The 19,237-nt window shown below is 39.2% G+C and overlaps 1 protein-coding gene across 17 annotated transcripts in view; it reads right to left on the bottom strand.

The window, feature by feature from the left end:
• Positions 1–8,237, bottom strand: part of LOC131071280 (ultraviolet-B receptor UVR8) — a 157,713-nt gene extending 149,476 nt beyond the window's left edge. For 8 of the 17 annotated variants that reach the window (XM_058007055.2, XM_058007058.2, XM_058007056.2 and 5 more), the window contains exon 1: positions 7,623–8,236. In XM_058007055.2, coding sequence (XP_057863038.1) covers positions 7,623–7,845 — 223 coding nt within the window. In that variant the 5' untranslated portion in view covers positions 7,846–8,236. Of the gene's footprint in view, positions 1–7,622 lie in introns of all 17 variants that reach the window. The other 9 variants (XR_009112492.2, XR_009112490.2, XM_058007065.2 and 6 more) reach the window with 3 other exon arrangements.
• Positions 8,238–19,237: the final 11,000 nt, after the last annotated feature.

Genomic DNA, 19,237 nt, shown 5'->3' with positions numbered 1-19,237 from the left:
TCGGTTGAATTCAAGATGGGAAGAGATCAGTGATACCAATTTCAGCACGTTCAACTAGGTTGCATTCAAAATAACAATGTTCGGAACTGCAGGACACAATCCATCTCCGACAGCTATCAAGATTGTGAGAAGCGGAATAGTTACAGCAGCTGGCTTTCCTCCTGCCATTCAATGCCCAGATCTAGTCTTGGAATGTGCGGCACGTTACAATCTGGAGCGGAAGACGATCTCAACGCCAGACGGCAAGTTACTGGCATCATTGACTCCAGAGGCGATTGGTGAAGCCTTCGGAATCCCTTCACATTACTCCATGACATACAGGACCAGCAGCGGAGCCCAAGCAATCTATGAAGCAAGCCCTACCAGGTGTGCTGATATGATCAACAAGCAATGGCTGCTGAAACCTAGAGTACACGTGTCCAAGATGCCCAAAACTCTCACAATCTTCGAGTTCAAGCAGGAATATGTGGACATGATAAAAATGTTGAGCAGAGTAATGGGATGCTCGCACACGATGAACTTCGAGTCTTGGATGTTCTTCTACATTGACGAGATCATGAATTCTAATACATTGATTGACTGGGCTAGATTGATCAGCCACTACTTGCACGAACAATTGAAGAACCTGCAGGAGAAAAAGTCTCAGTCCTTTTTCATGAGTTCCTACCTATTCTATATGCTGGCACGAAGGGGTGGATTCAATGGGCTGCCAGCAAGAGGAATCATGGGCTGCGGGCCAGCTCAGCTAAAGGTGCATGAATGCTATCCTCAGGTGCATGAATGCTATCCTTAGCTACATCTCCACAACGTGAATTCTTACAAGTTGGCGAATGACACCTTCACCATGTACCTGACACGACTTATGCAAAATAAGTTGCACATGAGGTTGTCTCCGCAAGCGAGTGCTTTGGTCCAGAAGTATGGGGCCGCATTCCTGCAGTTCCCCAAGTTCACCTACATCAGGACACAGGGTTTCTCCTTCCAATCTTATAAATTGCCTAGATATCCGTCAGATAAGCTTATATTGCTCGAGCTCATGAGGCAATTGACTGCCTACGATCAGCTGCAGAAGAAGAAGAAGCAATCTATTGAATTTCCAGTTGTCTTGGGAGATTTCATGGAGATATGCCCAGGATTGGAGGCCGCTGAAAGTGCAGCAAGCGAGTTGGCATTCTACCGACTACCATTTTACACTTCCAAGGCCCAATATGATCCTTACAGCCAGATCAGGAAGGTTGCCGATGTCAAATTCATACATAGATTTCACTTGGAGGATTGCTGGGCCGGTGCCGAGGATGACTTTGAGGTCCGAAGAAGAATGCACTCCAAACTGCCCCTCGACACCATCAGAATAAATGAGATCCATCAAGTGCCAGACCAGGTGAAGGAAGACTCAGATTTGATGTAACTCGAATTCGAGAGGATAAAAGATCAACCTATCCTATTGCCAGATTGGTCGGAACCTGAGGTAGATGATTTGAACATTTTGGCTAGGCCAGTGCTAAAATTCACTAAGCACTAGATTGATATGCAGACAAGAAAGTTGGTTGAAAACCATATCCCTCTGACATACCAGCTGATGGGAAATCTGGATTCTCACAGCGAGGCAACTAAAGACTCTTCACAAGGTCAGGCAAGAAGAGAGGCCCGGATAGACAAAGGAAAAAGTGCCCCGAAGAGGCCAAGGATAACAAAGATGAAGGATGCCCAACAGGAAATCCCGCGCGAGGTTCAACAGGAAGAGCCTCCACAAAAAAGAACGAGGACAGGAAGGGAACATTCACCGGTCAGCTCCGCGAGCGTACAAGAAGTAGAAATATTCCCACATCCCGCAGGCCCACTTCCAGAAAATGTTCCAGCACCTGATATACTTAGCATCAATGCTTCACAGGGCCGTCATCAGCCAAGAAGTCAGAGGCAAGAGGTTTCCCCGCACCTGGAAGAAGTTCGCCAGGATAATTTCATAGAGACTATCCTTGGCGAAATGGAAGAATAATCTCAAGAACGGGAGCATGCAGAGGATTACAGCCATTCCATCCCCGCGCCGGATTGGTTGGTAGGTAGATTGGGAAATGAAGCAGGAAGGGAACCCAATTCTGCTCAGGAATTAGAAGAATTATTAAAAAGGATGGATCAGCCACCGGAAAGAAAGGCCCCCCGGAAGTTTTCCAAGGTAGTCAGGGAAGAATCTGAAGCCCAGACCTTGCACATTGCTGAACCTCCAGTGGATAAGGATAGAAGTGTGATCAGGCAGGAAGATTACGTCATCAAACAGGTGGATCTTGGCCATGCTTCCACCGGTCAAGTAATGGGAGATTTCGACGATTCTTCCTTTGCCATGAAGGAGAAATTGCTGAAGTCAAAAGCAAAGTGTAAGCGGCTGAAGGAGGAAAACGGACTTCTATGCGAGTATGTCAAGAGTTTCAAGAAACCCCTCAGGGAAGCAGGTCCTTCATCCACTCCCCCTCCCTTCCTTCCCAAGGAAGTAATCGAAGATGCGGAACTTATAAAGGCAATGGCACAAAATTACCGAGAATGGGTAGAGGATGTTTATGCTGAGGCAGGGAAATTAGTAGAAGATCTAGCTCAGCTCCATTAGAGGTTTGTGGCCCTCCTAAGTAGGTTGGAAACGGCGGAAGGACTATGGGAAGATGTTGATGTCTACCAAGACTTAACCATTTCCCGACTCAGGGCTCTAATGAGGACTCCAAGGCAAACACTGGTGGACGGGAAAGTAATCCAGGAGAATGAAGCCTACGACTTTCCCCGTTGGTTCTAACCCATCTGTTCAGGGAAGAACACCCTTGATAAATTCAGCATTGATTCCGTCACCTTGAAGGAATCCATCAGAGGGATACAGGAAGAAATCCTCAGTGCCATGGAAGCTTTATTTTCAAGGAAACTCAGCGATGGGGGAATAACAGTGAATTCCTTGAAATCCCAGTTACATGATTTCTTCTTCGTCGGTTCGTTTCCCAAGGAACATTTTGCAAATGTTTCTTCATTCTCCGATATGATGAAGAAAACACAGGAGGCCATGGCAGATTGGGAAGGTTTCTTTTCCAGAAGCGAAGAGGAGATTGCCTTGATGGAATTCAACATCAAGAATGTGCCAAGTGTCTCCATCGGAGAATTGGAAGCCGTCGTCGGTAGGTTCATTACTTACGCCATTAATGAGCGAGATAATGGCCGTCCGTTTTTGGATGAAAGTCTTTTAACTGAACCATGATGGTGTATTTATGGCTGAAGAGAACATTGACTAGGCGTGGGAATAGTCAACGCATGCCACCACAGGATGAGGGAATCTTCTTGCATGTCGTCCTCTCATAATGGTTTTATGACGGATTCTTCTTGCATGTCGCCGTCACTTGGAGAGTGATGGACATTTATGACGACGTTAGTTATATTCCGAGCATGATCATCATCATGGGCGCTATATTGTAAGTGGGCGTAATGGGTTATTTAATGCAGATTCCCACCTTGTTGCATCATGTGTGGAGAATCTTTTGGGCAAACCCTAATTAGGGTTTTGCATGTAATCTGGGCTTGAGGCCTATATAAGGGGGTGACCCCCTCATTTGTAATGAGGAGAGACTATAGTCAGAGATTGTTGCTAAGAGTTTTTGAAGCAAACACTTAATACATTGTTCAATTGTTGGTGTGTTCTTGTGTTGTTTCGGAACTCGCATGGTCTCGTTCTCTTCATAGATTAGATTTGTTTTCATGCAATTAGATGAACTGGATTTGATAGGATTGCTTGTTGCCAAATTCCTGCTCATACTTTTGGTGTGCAGCTGATTGTTGCATACCGTGCAAAGTTAGTCTGAGCCTTGTCATATGTGTCTGTTCAACTTCGATTGTTAGAAGAGATTGTTCTATCTGATGGTTTCTTTTGACGATTTGAAAATCCTTAGCACTCCCCTTGAAGATTGCACCGCCTTCGTGTAAGTTGTGCTTTGCTGGTGAAGCGAAGCGCGGTTGGATTTTGCACAAGTCTATCCCGTCTCCTTGTTCCTAGGATTAGATTACCTTTAGTTTAGTTTCCCTCTACCCTATTCCTATTTACTTTCTGCATATTTCATAATCCAAAAATCTAAAACTTAGAGCTTCATTGCACACCATCTGCATCAATAAATTCTTAAGCTTGAACAAATTTCTTCGACATACGTAAGGCCCCCTTGGATTACCAGAAATCACATCTGCCAACTGAGTCACATCCGCAACATAAAAGGAACCTTGGAGTCGGTTGTCTGATTCTCCTACTATATCAACATGCAATCCTACTTTGATCAAGAGAGAGTGAAGTGACCGTTGGGCAACTTTATTTTGTGTTGGATGCCATCATAAAAAACACGTCAACAAGTCTCTAAGCTGCTAGGCTAAGGCAGATGTTAAGTTGAACCCCCTTCCTAGACTACATCAACAATATAAACAGCCAAATAAGATGATGGCTGACCATAGAGATTGTAATGTGCACTAGCATGTACGACTCGTGTATTTTATTCAATTTTATATTATATGTTGTTTCAAGTGATTTGCTAGTGTATTGTGGGATACATGTGTTATGATCTTTTGTATCAAACTTCTCATGAGGCCTTCTATTTCCATTGAGGTGTTCTAATTATGTACTTTGGTTATTTATATTATGATTTTATATGTTTTATCACTATATGTGATGTCTTACATGGCTATCAATGTACACTATTAATGAGGTTTTGTCTGGAATCTTTTTTCAAAATGTATTATGAGATGCATATGTTGTGATTTGATATGTTTGGACTATTTCAATGTTTCAAGTTCATTACTTTCACCAGATATATAGGTGTGATTATTATATTTGGTTCAGCATTATGGATTATTATTGATTTCTATATCCTAATGTTTTTTTGATGGTAGTCATAGATAATTTCCAATTAGATCTGATGATTTATTATTACTTCACTCAGATATTGTGTCACATTGGGTATTATATACATTGCTCCAGCCATTCCTATATGGTGCAAGTACACTTAATGTTTCACCTGGGTATGCAAATACAAGTTTTCCCCAACTATGATTAATTGGAGATGGACATATTGCATAAAACATGTTTGCGTAACCTCCATCTTACTAAATTCGAATTGCAAGATGAGTCTTGTGAATCCCTGTGAAAACTTGAATTTCAATCAGTAGTGAATCTAAGATCCATGTGTTGTGTTTTTAAAACCATTTGAGAGAGTGTTGTTTGCATACGGTTATTTTAAACCATTGTATTGCTTTTGAATTTATTTCCAAAATGTATTTTTATTGTGTTTGCAGGATATTTGAAATGATTGAGTTAGAAAGATATTTAATTGCACCTTGGTGAAAAAGGTCTATTGTATTATTTTATGTCATATGAAAAGAAATTAAAGTGAATTTGATTGCTCTATGAAAATAAAATATTTTGCATAAAGGATATAGAATTGTATAAAAAGTTGAAAATTTAAATTTAATTTTAAAGGCCAATGGAAAATATTGATTATAATCTATTTGTAATGCATTAAATTTATTTTTTTAATATTGTATGGAAAATATCCTTGGGAAATTTTTTATTTTTTTTAAGCATTTTTTAAAATGTCTAGTTCAATTTGAAAAGAAGAGAAATGGAAAAAGGTTTAGGGAATTTTGATTAAAAAAAAAACGAACAGCTATTTTCACTACAGTTTTGCTTGTGTTGAAAACCTCTCTCCTCATCTTTGAATAAAATATTTTGCAATTGGGAAAGAAAGGATTTGGAGTTGCTTGGAGTTGGATTGGCTTTGTATTGCAATTGCTTGTGAGTGCCAAAAAGAAGTATTTGTGGGTGTAAGTTTAAAAAGACACTCTCTCCTCCATTGTTTCACATTGATTACAACTTTTATTTTTGTCAAATTCTTAAACAGCTAGACAACATGATGCATGTACAAATGGTTGAACTTGGAAGAAGGAACATTTACAAAGTACTAGAGGCAAAAAAGACAATTAAAACAGATGTTATTGTTTCTGTTTATTCAGATGCATGCTCTCTTATCTTAAATCTAAAAAATGGTGATCAAATATTCCTTAATTTGTACGTCACTGACACCATGGGCTTAGTAGAAAGTGAAGGAAGCGATGAGAATAAGTTGATGGTGAATATTATCTAGTTAAATGTTTGTGAGTTTCTGCTGACTGCTCTAAAGAGTTTCTCAAAACAAAGAAAAAAATAATAAAATTATTCAAGAATGACATTATTATTGTCTTCAACTGCACAACTCTCATCAGTTAGACCAGTCAGATTCCCCAGCTTCACCGTTAGTTCAATGAAGGATGAAGATTTTGTCAGAAATAATGAGGATTTAATGTCACAGATAACATAGGAATCGTAGGAAAGACTTGGATTAATAAAATCAATATTTATAATTATTAAAAAAATATGCACGTACGTATCATTTTTCAATCACCAGCAGCCATCACTCTGTCCCCAAAACCCGTCTCCCCGTATCCGGAACTCCATGGAACACTGAAATATCTATTTACATAGGCTGGTATCCATTTTACCAAAACGAGCTCATATTTTTCCTTTTTATTTCTATAGCTTCCCCTTGTTGGTTATTTATTGTTTCACTAAATTTAGATATAGCAAGTACCCTCTGTTTGGTTCTTTTTACTTTCTCTTACTACATTAGCCCCTTTGTAATATTGATTAACTAGGTCAACATTTCAACCCCTGCCTCTCTTCTGTTGTGATTTTCAATTAATTCTAGCTAATAGCATCTTTTCAAAGCTTCTTTTCACTGTCTCATGTTATATTGCTCATTCTACATTCCAATCCCGACTCATCTCGTGTTGTATTATAAGTTTACTTCTAGATAAGACTCTCTGGCACTATTTCTACTGTATTTCAGTCCAAACTCATTTACTTTTAGGTTTTTATTGCTATTTTAGCTAGTAGCCTCTTTTCGAAGCTTCTTTACCTTGTGCTAGTCTACTGCTTCTACATTCCGTTTAACTTATTTAGTGTTGTGATTTTAGTCTAAATTTGGCTAGTAGGCTTCTTTTGAAGCTTCTTTCCACATCCTCGTGCCATTTCTCCTGTTGCTACATTCATTTAGTATTATGGTATTAGATTAGTTTTAGCTAGTAGCCTCCTTTCAAATTCCCTCGCGCTATTTCTGCTGTTTCCACTGTCCTCACCAGACACATTTTAGTTATAGCTAGTCGTCTCTTTTCAAAGCCTCTTTCCATTCCCTCGTACTATTCTACTGAGATTCCATTCCACTCATTTACCATTCCGCTTTTCGTTTAAGTTTAGCTAATAGCCTCTATAAACCCCTCGTGAACTGGATCTGCTTTCCAGTTCAGATTCACTAACTCTTATGATTTTAATTTAGTTTTTACTGGTAGTCCTTTCTCGGGGCTTCTTTTCGCTTCAGTCTTCCTGCAAGCTCTCCCTTCAAGTCCATATATAATTCCATTCTTCCTAATATCGAACACAAATAATCCCGAAATACATCTTTAAAAACATAATTCCTTGCTCATTTCTTATAAATTACTCAAAAAAACAGTCTATCACAGTCTATCAGAGGAAAAAGAAACAGCGAGAAAGAGAAATGCTGTGAAGTTAAAAATCAGCAATTTACCGGATAAAGCCAGTGCGAAACCGCAGCCGCCGCTGCAAACCTCCTTCCAGGGCTCTTGCGTAGTGGAACGAGGGACAGGTGTCGGTGACAGCAACGGCACCCTCTGAGAAATCGCAGGGAGATAACCCCACATAAATATTCCCACTGAATTACTAATATTGGTACTACTACTGTTACAATTACTATTATTCTCCCCTCCTGTACCTTCTTCCTTTCTGAGCATTGCCAGTATAAATTTCCTAAGCACTAAAACTCAAATTCACAAAAGAAAACAAGCCACGGGCGCTTCACAAGCCTTAAAACCTCAGACAAACCCTAAAAAATTGTTAAACAGAAAATGATAGTGTCATAAATATTATGTAGCCAGGCCAAGGCTTCGAATCCCGCCGCGGGGTCTTTAGGGAAAAATGAAATTTCTCTAGTCTGCGAAGAAGTAATTCACGCTGTATGCTGTACAATGCAAAGACTCGTGCCTGGAAATGGAAGAAATATTTTAACAAGCGATGGCACCATCCACGTGTCGGCTTAACACGTGGCACGCAATGATAGGGTTAGATGTGTACGTTTTTATTCGACGTGGCGCTCTGTAAACCTCCAGAATGATCTAGAGGCCCACAGTTCACTGGCGACCAGTAGGAAATGTTTTTCCTAGACTTGGAAGTTTCGGGAAGGATTTTGAGGGGTTTAAAACACAGACGCGTGGCAGATCATTAGCCGTCCGATTGCACACATGTTCCGTTCCGTTGGGGCTTGGAAGTGATGAAAAGTCCGTTGCTTTTTTTTTGAAGGTACGAATACGACACGTGTCTTTTCAATATTACTTCCGTGGTGGGGAATATACCTCCCTAGCATTTTGATTTGTCATAAGATTTAACAGTCGCACCTAAAGGTGAAGTGAAAGTTGAGGAAAAATAGAGGAAAGATAGAGGAAAAACAATCCATGAAAATTTTAGGGAAAAAATTAAATAGAGAACAATATTATTATTATTTGTTTGTGTCGAAAAGTGTGTAATGATTATGTCTATCATAATTTATATAGAAAGTTTTATAAATTTTAAAGTAATATTGGATCGATAGAGAAATTTATTTTATTAAGATTGAACATAAATCAAAATGATCAACCTTGTTGCACTCTTGTAATCTACCATTTTTGGTGAGTTTTTTCAAGTTGAAGGTATTGAGGAATTATCACCAATATGATAGGCAAAGTAAAAGGTGAAGGGAGGACAAATTAATCTTGAAACCAAACTCATTTTCGTTATTGAGAAGTATTAATGAATTCAATAAAAGCTCAACAAAATAGGCAAAACTATATTAAAACCTAGAATTGAATATGCAAGGCTTTTCAAATTTATTATTCATGAAGTGCATAGGATTGTTAGGTGAGCAACTTCAACTCAACCTATGATGGAATTAAGTTGAGCTATTGGCCTCTACCACCTAGATGGGGAGCTCTCGTTCATCTTGCTATATAGGATGCTCAAGGTGACTAGGAGGCTCTAGACCCTCCTTTAAGCAGACCTTTTTGGGGGTTGTTCCTTGTCCTTAGGATGATCTACCCCTTCCTTTTTCTAACATAGTAACATGTGCTTAATATATTTTCATCTTTATACTTTAATAACTCTAATTGTAATATGTTGTGAACATTTAAAATGTACTTTCCAACTAACTGTTAAATTTTGCAACATAAGCCCCTGCAAGATCAAATGACAAACAAAACACCTTCTACAAATGAGAATTGCACAAATGAATGTTATATTACTCAAAAGCAAAGAATGCATAACAAATTACAATTGTGCAATGAGGTGCTTATGAAAAAAGCACAAAGATGCCCTAAACTAAATTTAGGAGAACTAAATTGCAAGCATGAGGAGCTAAATAAAGCTCAACTCTATAGATGTACAATAGCTAAATTAGAAGCAAGCACTCCTAAGTGACCTTAAGAAAAACAGTAAAAAAGAATAACTAGTTGTAAAAAATCAACTAATAGCTAAAAATTCTCTAACACCCCACTTAAGTGAAACTTGGGGATTGCAAAAATGGGTTTCGACAACAAAAACCCTGATTAGGTACCCATATACAAACTAATTTAGTCTCCCTAAGCGGAGAAAAGGAGAAAAACCGCGTGGGAAGAAAACCCCTCTCCAAAAGCGAGAGATGCAATGGATGAAAAAACATGAACTGATAAAAGACTAAAGGTCTACGAAGCCTCCAAATCAATGTCCCAGAAGAATAGGAATATGAAGAACATCCTCGAAGCACAAAGAAGTTGCAGACAACCATTGAATGATAACTACTATAATGTTGGATGAAGAACCTCCTCTGAAACCAAGATGGTGATCAAGATCGAGAAGACAACAATTTACATGAGTGCCCCCAACGACACTACTCAAACAATCATATGACAAACAAAGGCAAAATATTTGTTAGTCGAAGATGTAGATGGCACATGAATCTACACGAGTGACCCCAATAACACTACTCAACCATGTAAGAGAAAACTACTAGCCAAAAATACAAGTGTCAATATCCAAAGAACATTGATCAACAGAGATGGAAGGTTGCCTCCACAAAGATGAAATGCAAGAATGTCTTTGAAAGATCCCAAATGGATCCTTTTGTTGTTGCTGCTGTAAATTCTTAATTAAACATACTATATTTTTGTAATTTTCCGGTGATCTTATAGAATAGACAGAAGTTGCAGAAAGGGATTGTTTCTTTTTGGGTTTTGATGTTATAAGTAAAGTAATTGATAAATAGCAACAACTGTGAAATAAACAGTAAACAATGTTCATATGTAAGAACACTTAAGCAATCTAAAAATACTGGAAATCATACCAGGCAAATATCCTAGTTTTGTATTCAACAAGAATCCATACATTTATTTGGAGTTGTTCTCAAACTGGATTGATGTCAGAGGAGGAATATTACTGGCAACGAACAAGGAAGACCAAATAAGTTGAATACAACCCTTCAAGCCAACATACAAACAAGGCGTCGTTGCAAAGGAGGCATGGAAGCTGCTGCAAATCACATGCCAGCTGAAATAGACCAGCCACCCTGTTGAAACCCCCAATATGCACGTTGAATCTTTAGGCCAAGAAGATGTGTCCTCTACCTCTGACAATCTTTGTGCAATCCTGGATAAATCCACTGTCAACTCCTGCTGAGGGCTACATCCCAGCAAGCTCAAACCTAGGGTTTGCATCCCAAACCAAAATCACTCTTCCAGAGCAATTCTCAAATTCGCAATTTTCAAAATGATCAAAGATGCTATCAATTAGGTTTTCATCTCCTTATAACTCCTTTCCCTTTGTAAGTTGAACCTTAAAGAATAATAAAGCTTGCACTTTATAATTAAAGTGACACTTTCCCAATTATGGCGTAAAACTATAGAAAAATATCACTTTATTACGAATAAATAGCTTCAAGCATCCAAAAAGACTCCAGGAAGTGAGAATCATGTAGCAAAGTTCGAGGCCTTTCCAACGAGCTATAACACATAGGCATATCAAACCAGATGAAGTCAAAAACCCCTTATTACTCCGAAATGGCTATATACATAGCCTTATTTTAATTTATTTAAACGCTAACTTAGGAAATATTTAAATATATTAAAATATTTCCATAGATCCAATAATAGCCCAAAATAACCAACCAAACATGAATCTGACTTTGTCACCTGTCTGTGACTGATGCCGGACAAGATGGGCCAACTGGCAGTCCCGTCCCTAAAATCTAGGGATGCTCCTAGAAATTAGGAAATACACCCAATCTTCCTGAAACTGAAACCATGGTATGGTCCCGTTGAACCTCAAATATGGAAACTGCCACAACCTCCTAAAAAGTAGGGAATCTCCCTAAAAAGTAGGAACCTCTCTCCAAACACCTGTAACTGCTCAAAAGGATTTTGCTCTGCTCCTTAGTCCCCCAGGTGGTCATTCAGTCAACTACCAGTTCTCCCTAAAAAATAGAAGACCTTGTCTGAAGGTTCGAAATAGCTCACAAAGCCCCTGCAAAGCTCTATGACCTTTAGAATGAGTCCCCTAACCATGTCATTGACCTACGGGAACTCGAATGGTAGGTCAACCCCTGCTCATCTCATGTCACCTAGAAAAGGGGACATTACAGTCTTACTCCAAAACGAAACCAAGGAAGCATTAGCACCAACAGTAGTAACATGTGCTTAATATATTTTTATCTGTATAATTTAATAACTCTAATTACGATATGTGAACATTTCAAATGTACTTTCCAACTAACAACCTTTTATTATAAACCTTTATACATTTGTTTTTATTTTTTATTTATAACATTTATTAAAACACTTCTAATTAAACATATATATAAATATTATACTATTTGTTATACATTATCACTATTAAATTTGTTCATTTATGTAGGTACAATGGAACATTTATCCATATATTAATGTAACAAAATAGGTAAATTAAAATGAGGCAATTTTTAAGCTTTTCTTTAGATCATATGAATTTAAATAGGAGTGATAGTTTTGATTTGCATGACTATCTTCCCTACTGATCTTGTTTTAAAATTTCGTGAATACGATCCCTTTATAGATCTTTCTTAAATAATGATAATGATAGCAACTTTGACTTTTAATATCAAAATACATGTGTACTCTTGAGAATGGAAGATATTTTCCTTTGTACCACTTATGTTGGAGTGATGTAATGTTGTGCTTCTCTCAAGATGCATTAAAATTATACCATCATGCTATTAAAAATGGAAAGAATCATAAAAAGAATAAAACCAAGATCAATCAATGATCAAGCCTTGTTGGTTCTCATGTTGTATTATGAAAAACACCAATGAAGTCAATGATTTTTTTAGTGGCTAATATTCGCTAATTGGCTAGTGGTTGAAATTTGGGAATCAAAAATTGGCTAATAATGCCAACTTTAAGGAAACCTAAATCGCCACATTTTTTACAAAGTTTTATTTTATTAAAAAAATTAACTAAAAATTTGCCACAATATTCGATACATGATTAGATTAGATTCGCCTTTAAATTTTATAAGTTATTGTAGAAATATCTTTAGTTCCCACCATTGATTTATAATATAATCTAACAACACTCATTGTATTTGTTGGTGTAAATAAATATTCATTACGGATATTATTACACTTTACTTAAGTTAACTTAGGATAATGCATCTCTTTGTAGTTTGGATTTGAGACACTTAGGGAAGTGTGCACATAGGGATAGAGCTTGTAGGAGAAATTCCACCTTTTGTGGTCTTGTTTTGTTGTTACACTCCACATTCGGTGGGTCATCCACTTCTTGTGGAATATTATATTATTTGTCCTACCTACCCCTAGTATTTCTTACCTACCCTTGTTTCTCATTGAGCCACATGTCATGATTGTGTGCTCGTACATCCATATGGCCTTGCCTATATAAGCAGGCCTATATTCATTGTATTGGTATGAATCCAGTTGATCATTTGCATATTGATGAGAATACAGTTTTGTTCTTGTCATTCTATTGTCTCTCTTTTTATGTTTTTCATTGTGCCCTTGATCTTGGCAAAATCCTACATGGTATCAGAGCCATTGGGGCTTCATTGATTGGTTTTTGGAGACATCATGGAAGGCTTCTATTTTCGGATCTGAGGGACTGCATATTTTGGAGGTATCTTAGAGTGTTTTCGACCTCACCATTGCGTCCGGGAGGCTATTTCCATAAAAATCGAGTATAAATTCGACCTATTTTGGCGAAAATCGATTTTTGGGTGTGGAAGAAATTTTCTGCCCAATTCGGACGGTACGGTACGGAATTTTCGGATTTTTTTCAAAAAAAAAAAAAAAATTGAAAATTATTTTTGGGATCCATACCTTCTGCCCAGTCAGCAGCGCACAGTCAGCGCCCGGTCAGCAACACCCAGTCAGCATTTTCTTTGGAAATTTTCAGACCCCTCTCCGTTGAGCAGTTTGGATTTTTGGGTCAACTTTGGAGGCCAATAACTTGCTCAATTTTGCTCCTTTTTGGGTGCAATTTTTTTTTTATTTGGGCTAATTTTTCGTGCTCTTCGCAGTGGTGTGGTTATTTTCTGGTTTTGGTGCACAGGTGTTTCGGAATTTTTGGATTCTCTCAGCTGTACCTATCCAATCCTCAATTCTGCAACTTCAAAGGCCTCAATTGAGCTCATACAACCTCCTTTTCAGGTGCCATTTTTTTTGAAAGTGCATGTTTTTTTGTCTACTTTTATAATCTATGATCAGATTTTAGAGATTTTGAGTAGAAGTTGTACTTTCAGATATTAGTCTTATTTGGCCTATTAGGTACTTGTAAAGTGCTTGGATCTTAGTTTAGATCTCTTGCATTATTAGTTTGAGTCTCTTTTGGCCTTATTGAGGTAGTTGTAAAATTGAAATCAGAAGCCCACTTCGCCAATTTTTGCAAGTGGCCCATTGTATACGCACTAAGTATAAAGTGTCAAATCATCACTTTGGGGGGATTCTTTGATTGAGTGAATTTGGGAGGGTGTCTTGTGTGATTGTGCCTCTCTTTCCTTATTCTTTTTCATTTTTGTTGCAATGAGTCCTCATAAATTTCCACCTTTAACTCCACATAATTATGCATCATGGAAAATTAAAGTTTGGAGCAAATTAATGGAAAAAGGTCTCACGCATTACATAGATGGAACAATAGTAGCACCACCTGATCCTAAGGCTGATCCTAATGCTCAGTTAGAATGGCTCACTAAGAATTGCATGGCTCTTGGAACTTTGTGCAAGTATGTATCAGATGACCTCATCTTTCATACTGAAAAGTGTACTACAATCAAAAATGCTTGGGATATGTTTTAGAAATTGTATGGTCAAGTTGATGAAATCAGAGGTTATAAGATTAACAATGAGCTCACCAACTTGGATCCCAAGAGTTTTGATACAATCCAAGATTATGTCACCAAAGCAAATGAGCTAAGAGCAAAGCTTAAGGATTGTGGAATTGACAAAAAAGATGCTCAGTTGATATTCAACTTGTTGGACAAACTTGCACCAGAATATGCAGCATTTGTGTCTAGCTTCCAAACTCATCGTTTGACAGTGGGGAGTTCCTATGTTATGCCTTCATTTGATGCTTTCACAGAAATTTTGATATTGGAACAATCTAAGTTGTTGAACATGGGGCTTCTCAAGTCTTCAAAGTCCAAGGCTTTGGTAGCTAATCAAGGGAATCAAGGAAGTCAAAGCAAAGATTCCAACAAGAAGAAGAAGCAATCTAAGTCACAGCCACAGCAGGAAAAAGGACAATCATCCTCTCTATCTCAAGGTGATTTTTCATCCTCTTCCAAGAAGGGGACACCACCTAAGAAGGATAAACCAACTTGTGCGTATTGCAAGAAGTATGGTCATGATGAGCATCGATGCCACACCAAGCAAGTTGATGAGTTGACAAATCTTCTCAAGAAAAACAACATCAACTTGCCATCCGCCTACACAAAGAAGGATTCAACTCCTTCCTCTTCCTCACAGTCTAAGGGAAAAGGGCAAGCATTTGTGGCTACTACAGGTTCTTCACAGCAGTGGATACTTGACTCAGGTGCCTCATATCACATGGGTTCTACAAAGGAGCAGTTTTCTTCATTGGAGCCATCTAAGGTACCTCACATTTACATAGGTGATGATACACAAGTAGAGGTTGAAGGGAAAGGTTCAGTTGACATGGATGATGGAACATTTGAGAATGTTCTCTATGTTCCTAACTTGTCTACCAACCTTCTCTCTATCTACCAAATCACTCATTATGGGAATGGGAAAAAGGTTGAGTTTACACCAGATTCAGTTGTGGTAAAGGAACTTGCTGATGATGCCTTGGTAGCAGTGGGACACGTCAATGACAACTCAAGGCTTTATTCATTCTCCCACTTTGTGCCAAGTTCACCTTCTAGGGCCTTGGTTACTCATTCAAATTCAGAAAATAAGCTATGGCATGAGTGGTTTGGTCACCTCAACTACCACTATCTTCAGCAGCTCAGCACTAAAGACATGGTCACAAGTCTACCTCAAATCAGTTTTTCAGAGGGTGTATGTTCAGGTTGTTCCATGGGCAAGCATCCCGAGGAGAAGTTTGATAAAGGGAAAGCTTGGAGAGCTTTGGAAGTTCTTCAACTTGTTCATAGCAATGTAGTAGGTCCATTTCCAGCACCTTCATTTAGCAAGGCCCACTATGTCCTCACCTTCATTAATGACTACTCTCGCTTCACTTGGGTCTACTTTCTCATTCATAAGAGTGAAGTATTTGATAGATTTCGAGACTTCAAGAGTCGTGTGGAGAAGCAATCTGGGAAAGTGGTCAAGATTCTTCGTACAGATAATGGAAGGGAATATGTGAACAAAAGACTTGAGGATTTTGTACATTTGAGGGAATTGATCTTCACCATTCTGTCGCATACACTCCACAGCAGAACGGAGTTGCAAAACTCAAGAATAGAACTCTCAAAGAAATGGCTAGCTGTATGATTCATGCACGTTCTCTTGATCTTGCTTTTTGGGCCGAGGCTATTAGTTGTGCCACACACATCCAGAATCGGGTTCCTCACAAAGCTTTGCAAAGTATTACTCCTTTTGAGGCTTGGGCTGGTAGGAAACCGATTGTGAGACATTTCAAAGTCTTTGGGTGTCCAGCATGGGCTCGCATACCTCCGCAAAAACACAAGGCATTGGAACCCTAGAGTCGACCTTGCATATTTGTTGGATATCCTGAGGATGTTAAGGCATATAGATTGATGGATCCTGAGACACACGAGGTGTTATTGAGAGGAGTGTTCACTTTGAGGAAAGCTCTCCTAGCTTAGCCTCTCTACCTCCTCCACCTTCCTCCATTGTGGATAGTGATGCTAGTGATTCAGATGATGAGACTCCTTCAACTCCGACTCGCAGGGTTACACCTCCGCAGGGTCCACTTGTAGTTGAGGAGCATCATTCTCCACCTCCGCCTAGACCTCGTTGGGCTCGACAGACACTTGAGTCAGCAAGTTCTCTTGTTGGGGATCCTTCAGATACACAGAGAACTCGATCACAACATCAGGATCTACCACATGCATTCATTGCTACCGCTTCAGATCCACAGACATTTCAGGAAGCATCAGGGGTTCCTGAGTGGGACCAAGCTATGGAGGAAGAGTATAGTTCCTTGATGAGGAACAACACATGGGATTTAGTCCATCTCCCTAAGGGGAGAAAGATGGTTCGATGTAAGTGGATCTATCGGACCAAGTTTGCAGCGGATGGTAGTGTAGATAAGTATAAGGCTCGACTTGTTGCGAAAGGTTTCTCTCAGGTTGTAGGTGTTGACTATACTGAGACCTTTGCGCCCGTAGCCAAGATGAACTCCATTCGCTTGACACTTGCTAATGCTACAGCTCATGGTTGGGTTGTACATCAGATGGATGTGAAGAGTGCTTTTCTTCATGGTGATCTTGATGAGGAGATTTATATGGAGTAGCCACAGAGTTTCATCTAGGATACTTCTTTGGTTTGCAGACTAAGGAAATCTCTCTATGGCCTTAAGTAGGCCCCCAGGGCTTGGTATGCCAAGATGGATTCCTTTCTTCTCTCCGCAGGGTTCACCAGGTGTCACTCCGATCCGAATGTCTATATTTTGTGATAGGATGACTCTCACTTGATACTTGTGCTCTATGTTGATGATTTGATCATTACAGGGAGTACCGCATCCATCATTAGTAGGGTCAAATCTGCTTTGCATGACAGATTTGCTATGACTGACTTGGATCTTTTGCACTACTTTCTCAGGATCGAGATTTCTCAGTCACCTTCTGGGATTACACTATCGCAGCCCAAGTATGCTCTTGATCTACTTGCACGCTTTCATATGGCTGATTGTAAGCCTGCATCGACTACCTTTCTTTCAGGAGTCAAGCTTGAGGCTAAATGTTCTTCTCCACCAGTTGATGCCACTTTGTATCGTCAGCTTGTGGGTAGTCTCATCTACTTGACTCATACATGCCCTGATATTTCATTTGCAGTTGGCATAGTTTCCTGCTTCATGCAGGAGCCACATGAGCTTCATTGGAAAGCCGCCAAACGCATCCTTCATTACATCCAAGGTACACATCACTATGGGATTCACTATGCAGCAGGCACAGGACTTCGCTTGGTTGGTTACACAAACTCCGATTGGGCTAGCGATCTTGATGATCGTAAGTCTACTTCCGGTTACAGTTTTCACCTTGGTTCAGGCCCCATTTATTGGCAGAGCAAGAAGCAACATGCTATTGCTCTCTCTTCGACTGAGGCTGAGTATCGAGGCACTATTAACGCAGCGACTGAGACCATTTGGCTCCAGCACATTCTCATAGAGTTTGGATTCACCACTCCATGGCCGACAGTTCTACATTGCGACAATCAGAGTACTATTGCAATCTTGAAGAACCCGGTCCAGCACCAGCGGACCAAACACATCGAGATTCATATGCACTATATCCGAGAGCTGATTCAGGAGCAGGTCATTGATTTGCAGTATTGTCCTACAGTGGAGTAGGTTGCTAACATATTCACCAAACCTTTCACCGAGAGTAAGTTCCAGCAGTTACGAGCACTCTTGGGGGTGTGAGATGTGTCATTAGGGGGGGGTAGCTGACTTCTCCTTCCTCTCTTATGGAGGGGACTTTTTCCTCTTTGAGGTTTTGTCCTTCTTCTTTGAGAGTCTTTTGTACATTCATCTCTCTTTTGGGGGGGATTTTTTTCCCACAGGGTTTTCTCCCTTTCTCCGTTTGTGAGAGATTGCTTTGCATAGTTTTGCTTGCATTTTCATATTGTGCATGGGTACCTATCATGGCCTAGTAGCCTGGACCCATCTTGCATTGTTGACTTGAGTCTTCATTCCCCTAAGTTGCACTTAAGGGGGGGTGTTGGTGTAAATAAATATTCATTATGGATATAATTACACTTTACTTAAGTTAACTTAGGATAATGCATCTCTTCGTAGTTTGGATTTGAGACACTTAGGGAAGTGTGCACATAGGGATAGAGCTTGTAGGAGAAATTCCACCTTTTGTGGTCTTGTTTTGTTGTTACACTCCACATTCGGTGGGTCATCCACCTCTTGTGGAATATTATATTATTTGTCCTACCTACCCCTAGTATTTATTACCTACCCTTGTTTCTCATTGAGCCACATGTCATGATTGTGTGCTTGTACATCCATATGGCCTTGCCTATATAAGCAGGCCTATATTCATTGTATTGGTATGAATCCAGTTGATCATTTGCATATTGATGAAAATACAGTTTTGTTCTTGTCATTCTATTGTCTCTCTTTTTATGCTTTTCATTGTGCCCTTGATCTTGGCAAAATCCTACAGTATTCCATGAGGTAAAATGTACCTACAATTTGTAATGTTCATGGAGCCCGAAATTGATTTTAGATATTGATCTCAATAATAATCAATGGTCTAACTATAATTTTGGACCCCATGAGCATTATAAACTATGGGTACATTTTATCTCACAATTTAATACAAAGAAGGTTGTTAGATTGTATCTTAAATTAATGGTAGCAATTATATATTATAGAATCTACTCCTTAAACCCATCAATGATTTCCATCTTTAGGCCTATAGTTT

The sequence above is a fragment of the Cryptomeria japonica genome, chromosome 8, assembly GCF_030272615.1.
Source record: "Cryptomeria japonica chromosome 8, Sugi_1.0, whole genome shotgun sequence".
In the NCBI taxonomy this organism is placed as follows: Eukaryota; Viridiplantae; Streptophyta; class Pinopsida; order Cupressales; family Cupressaceae; genus Cryptomeria; species Cryptomeria japonica.
Note: the sequence above shows the minus strand (reverse complement) of the source record. Positions and strands in the feature narration are given on the sequence as shown.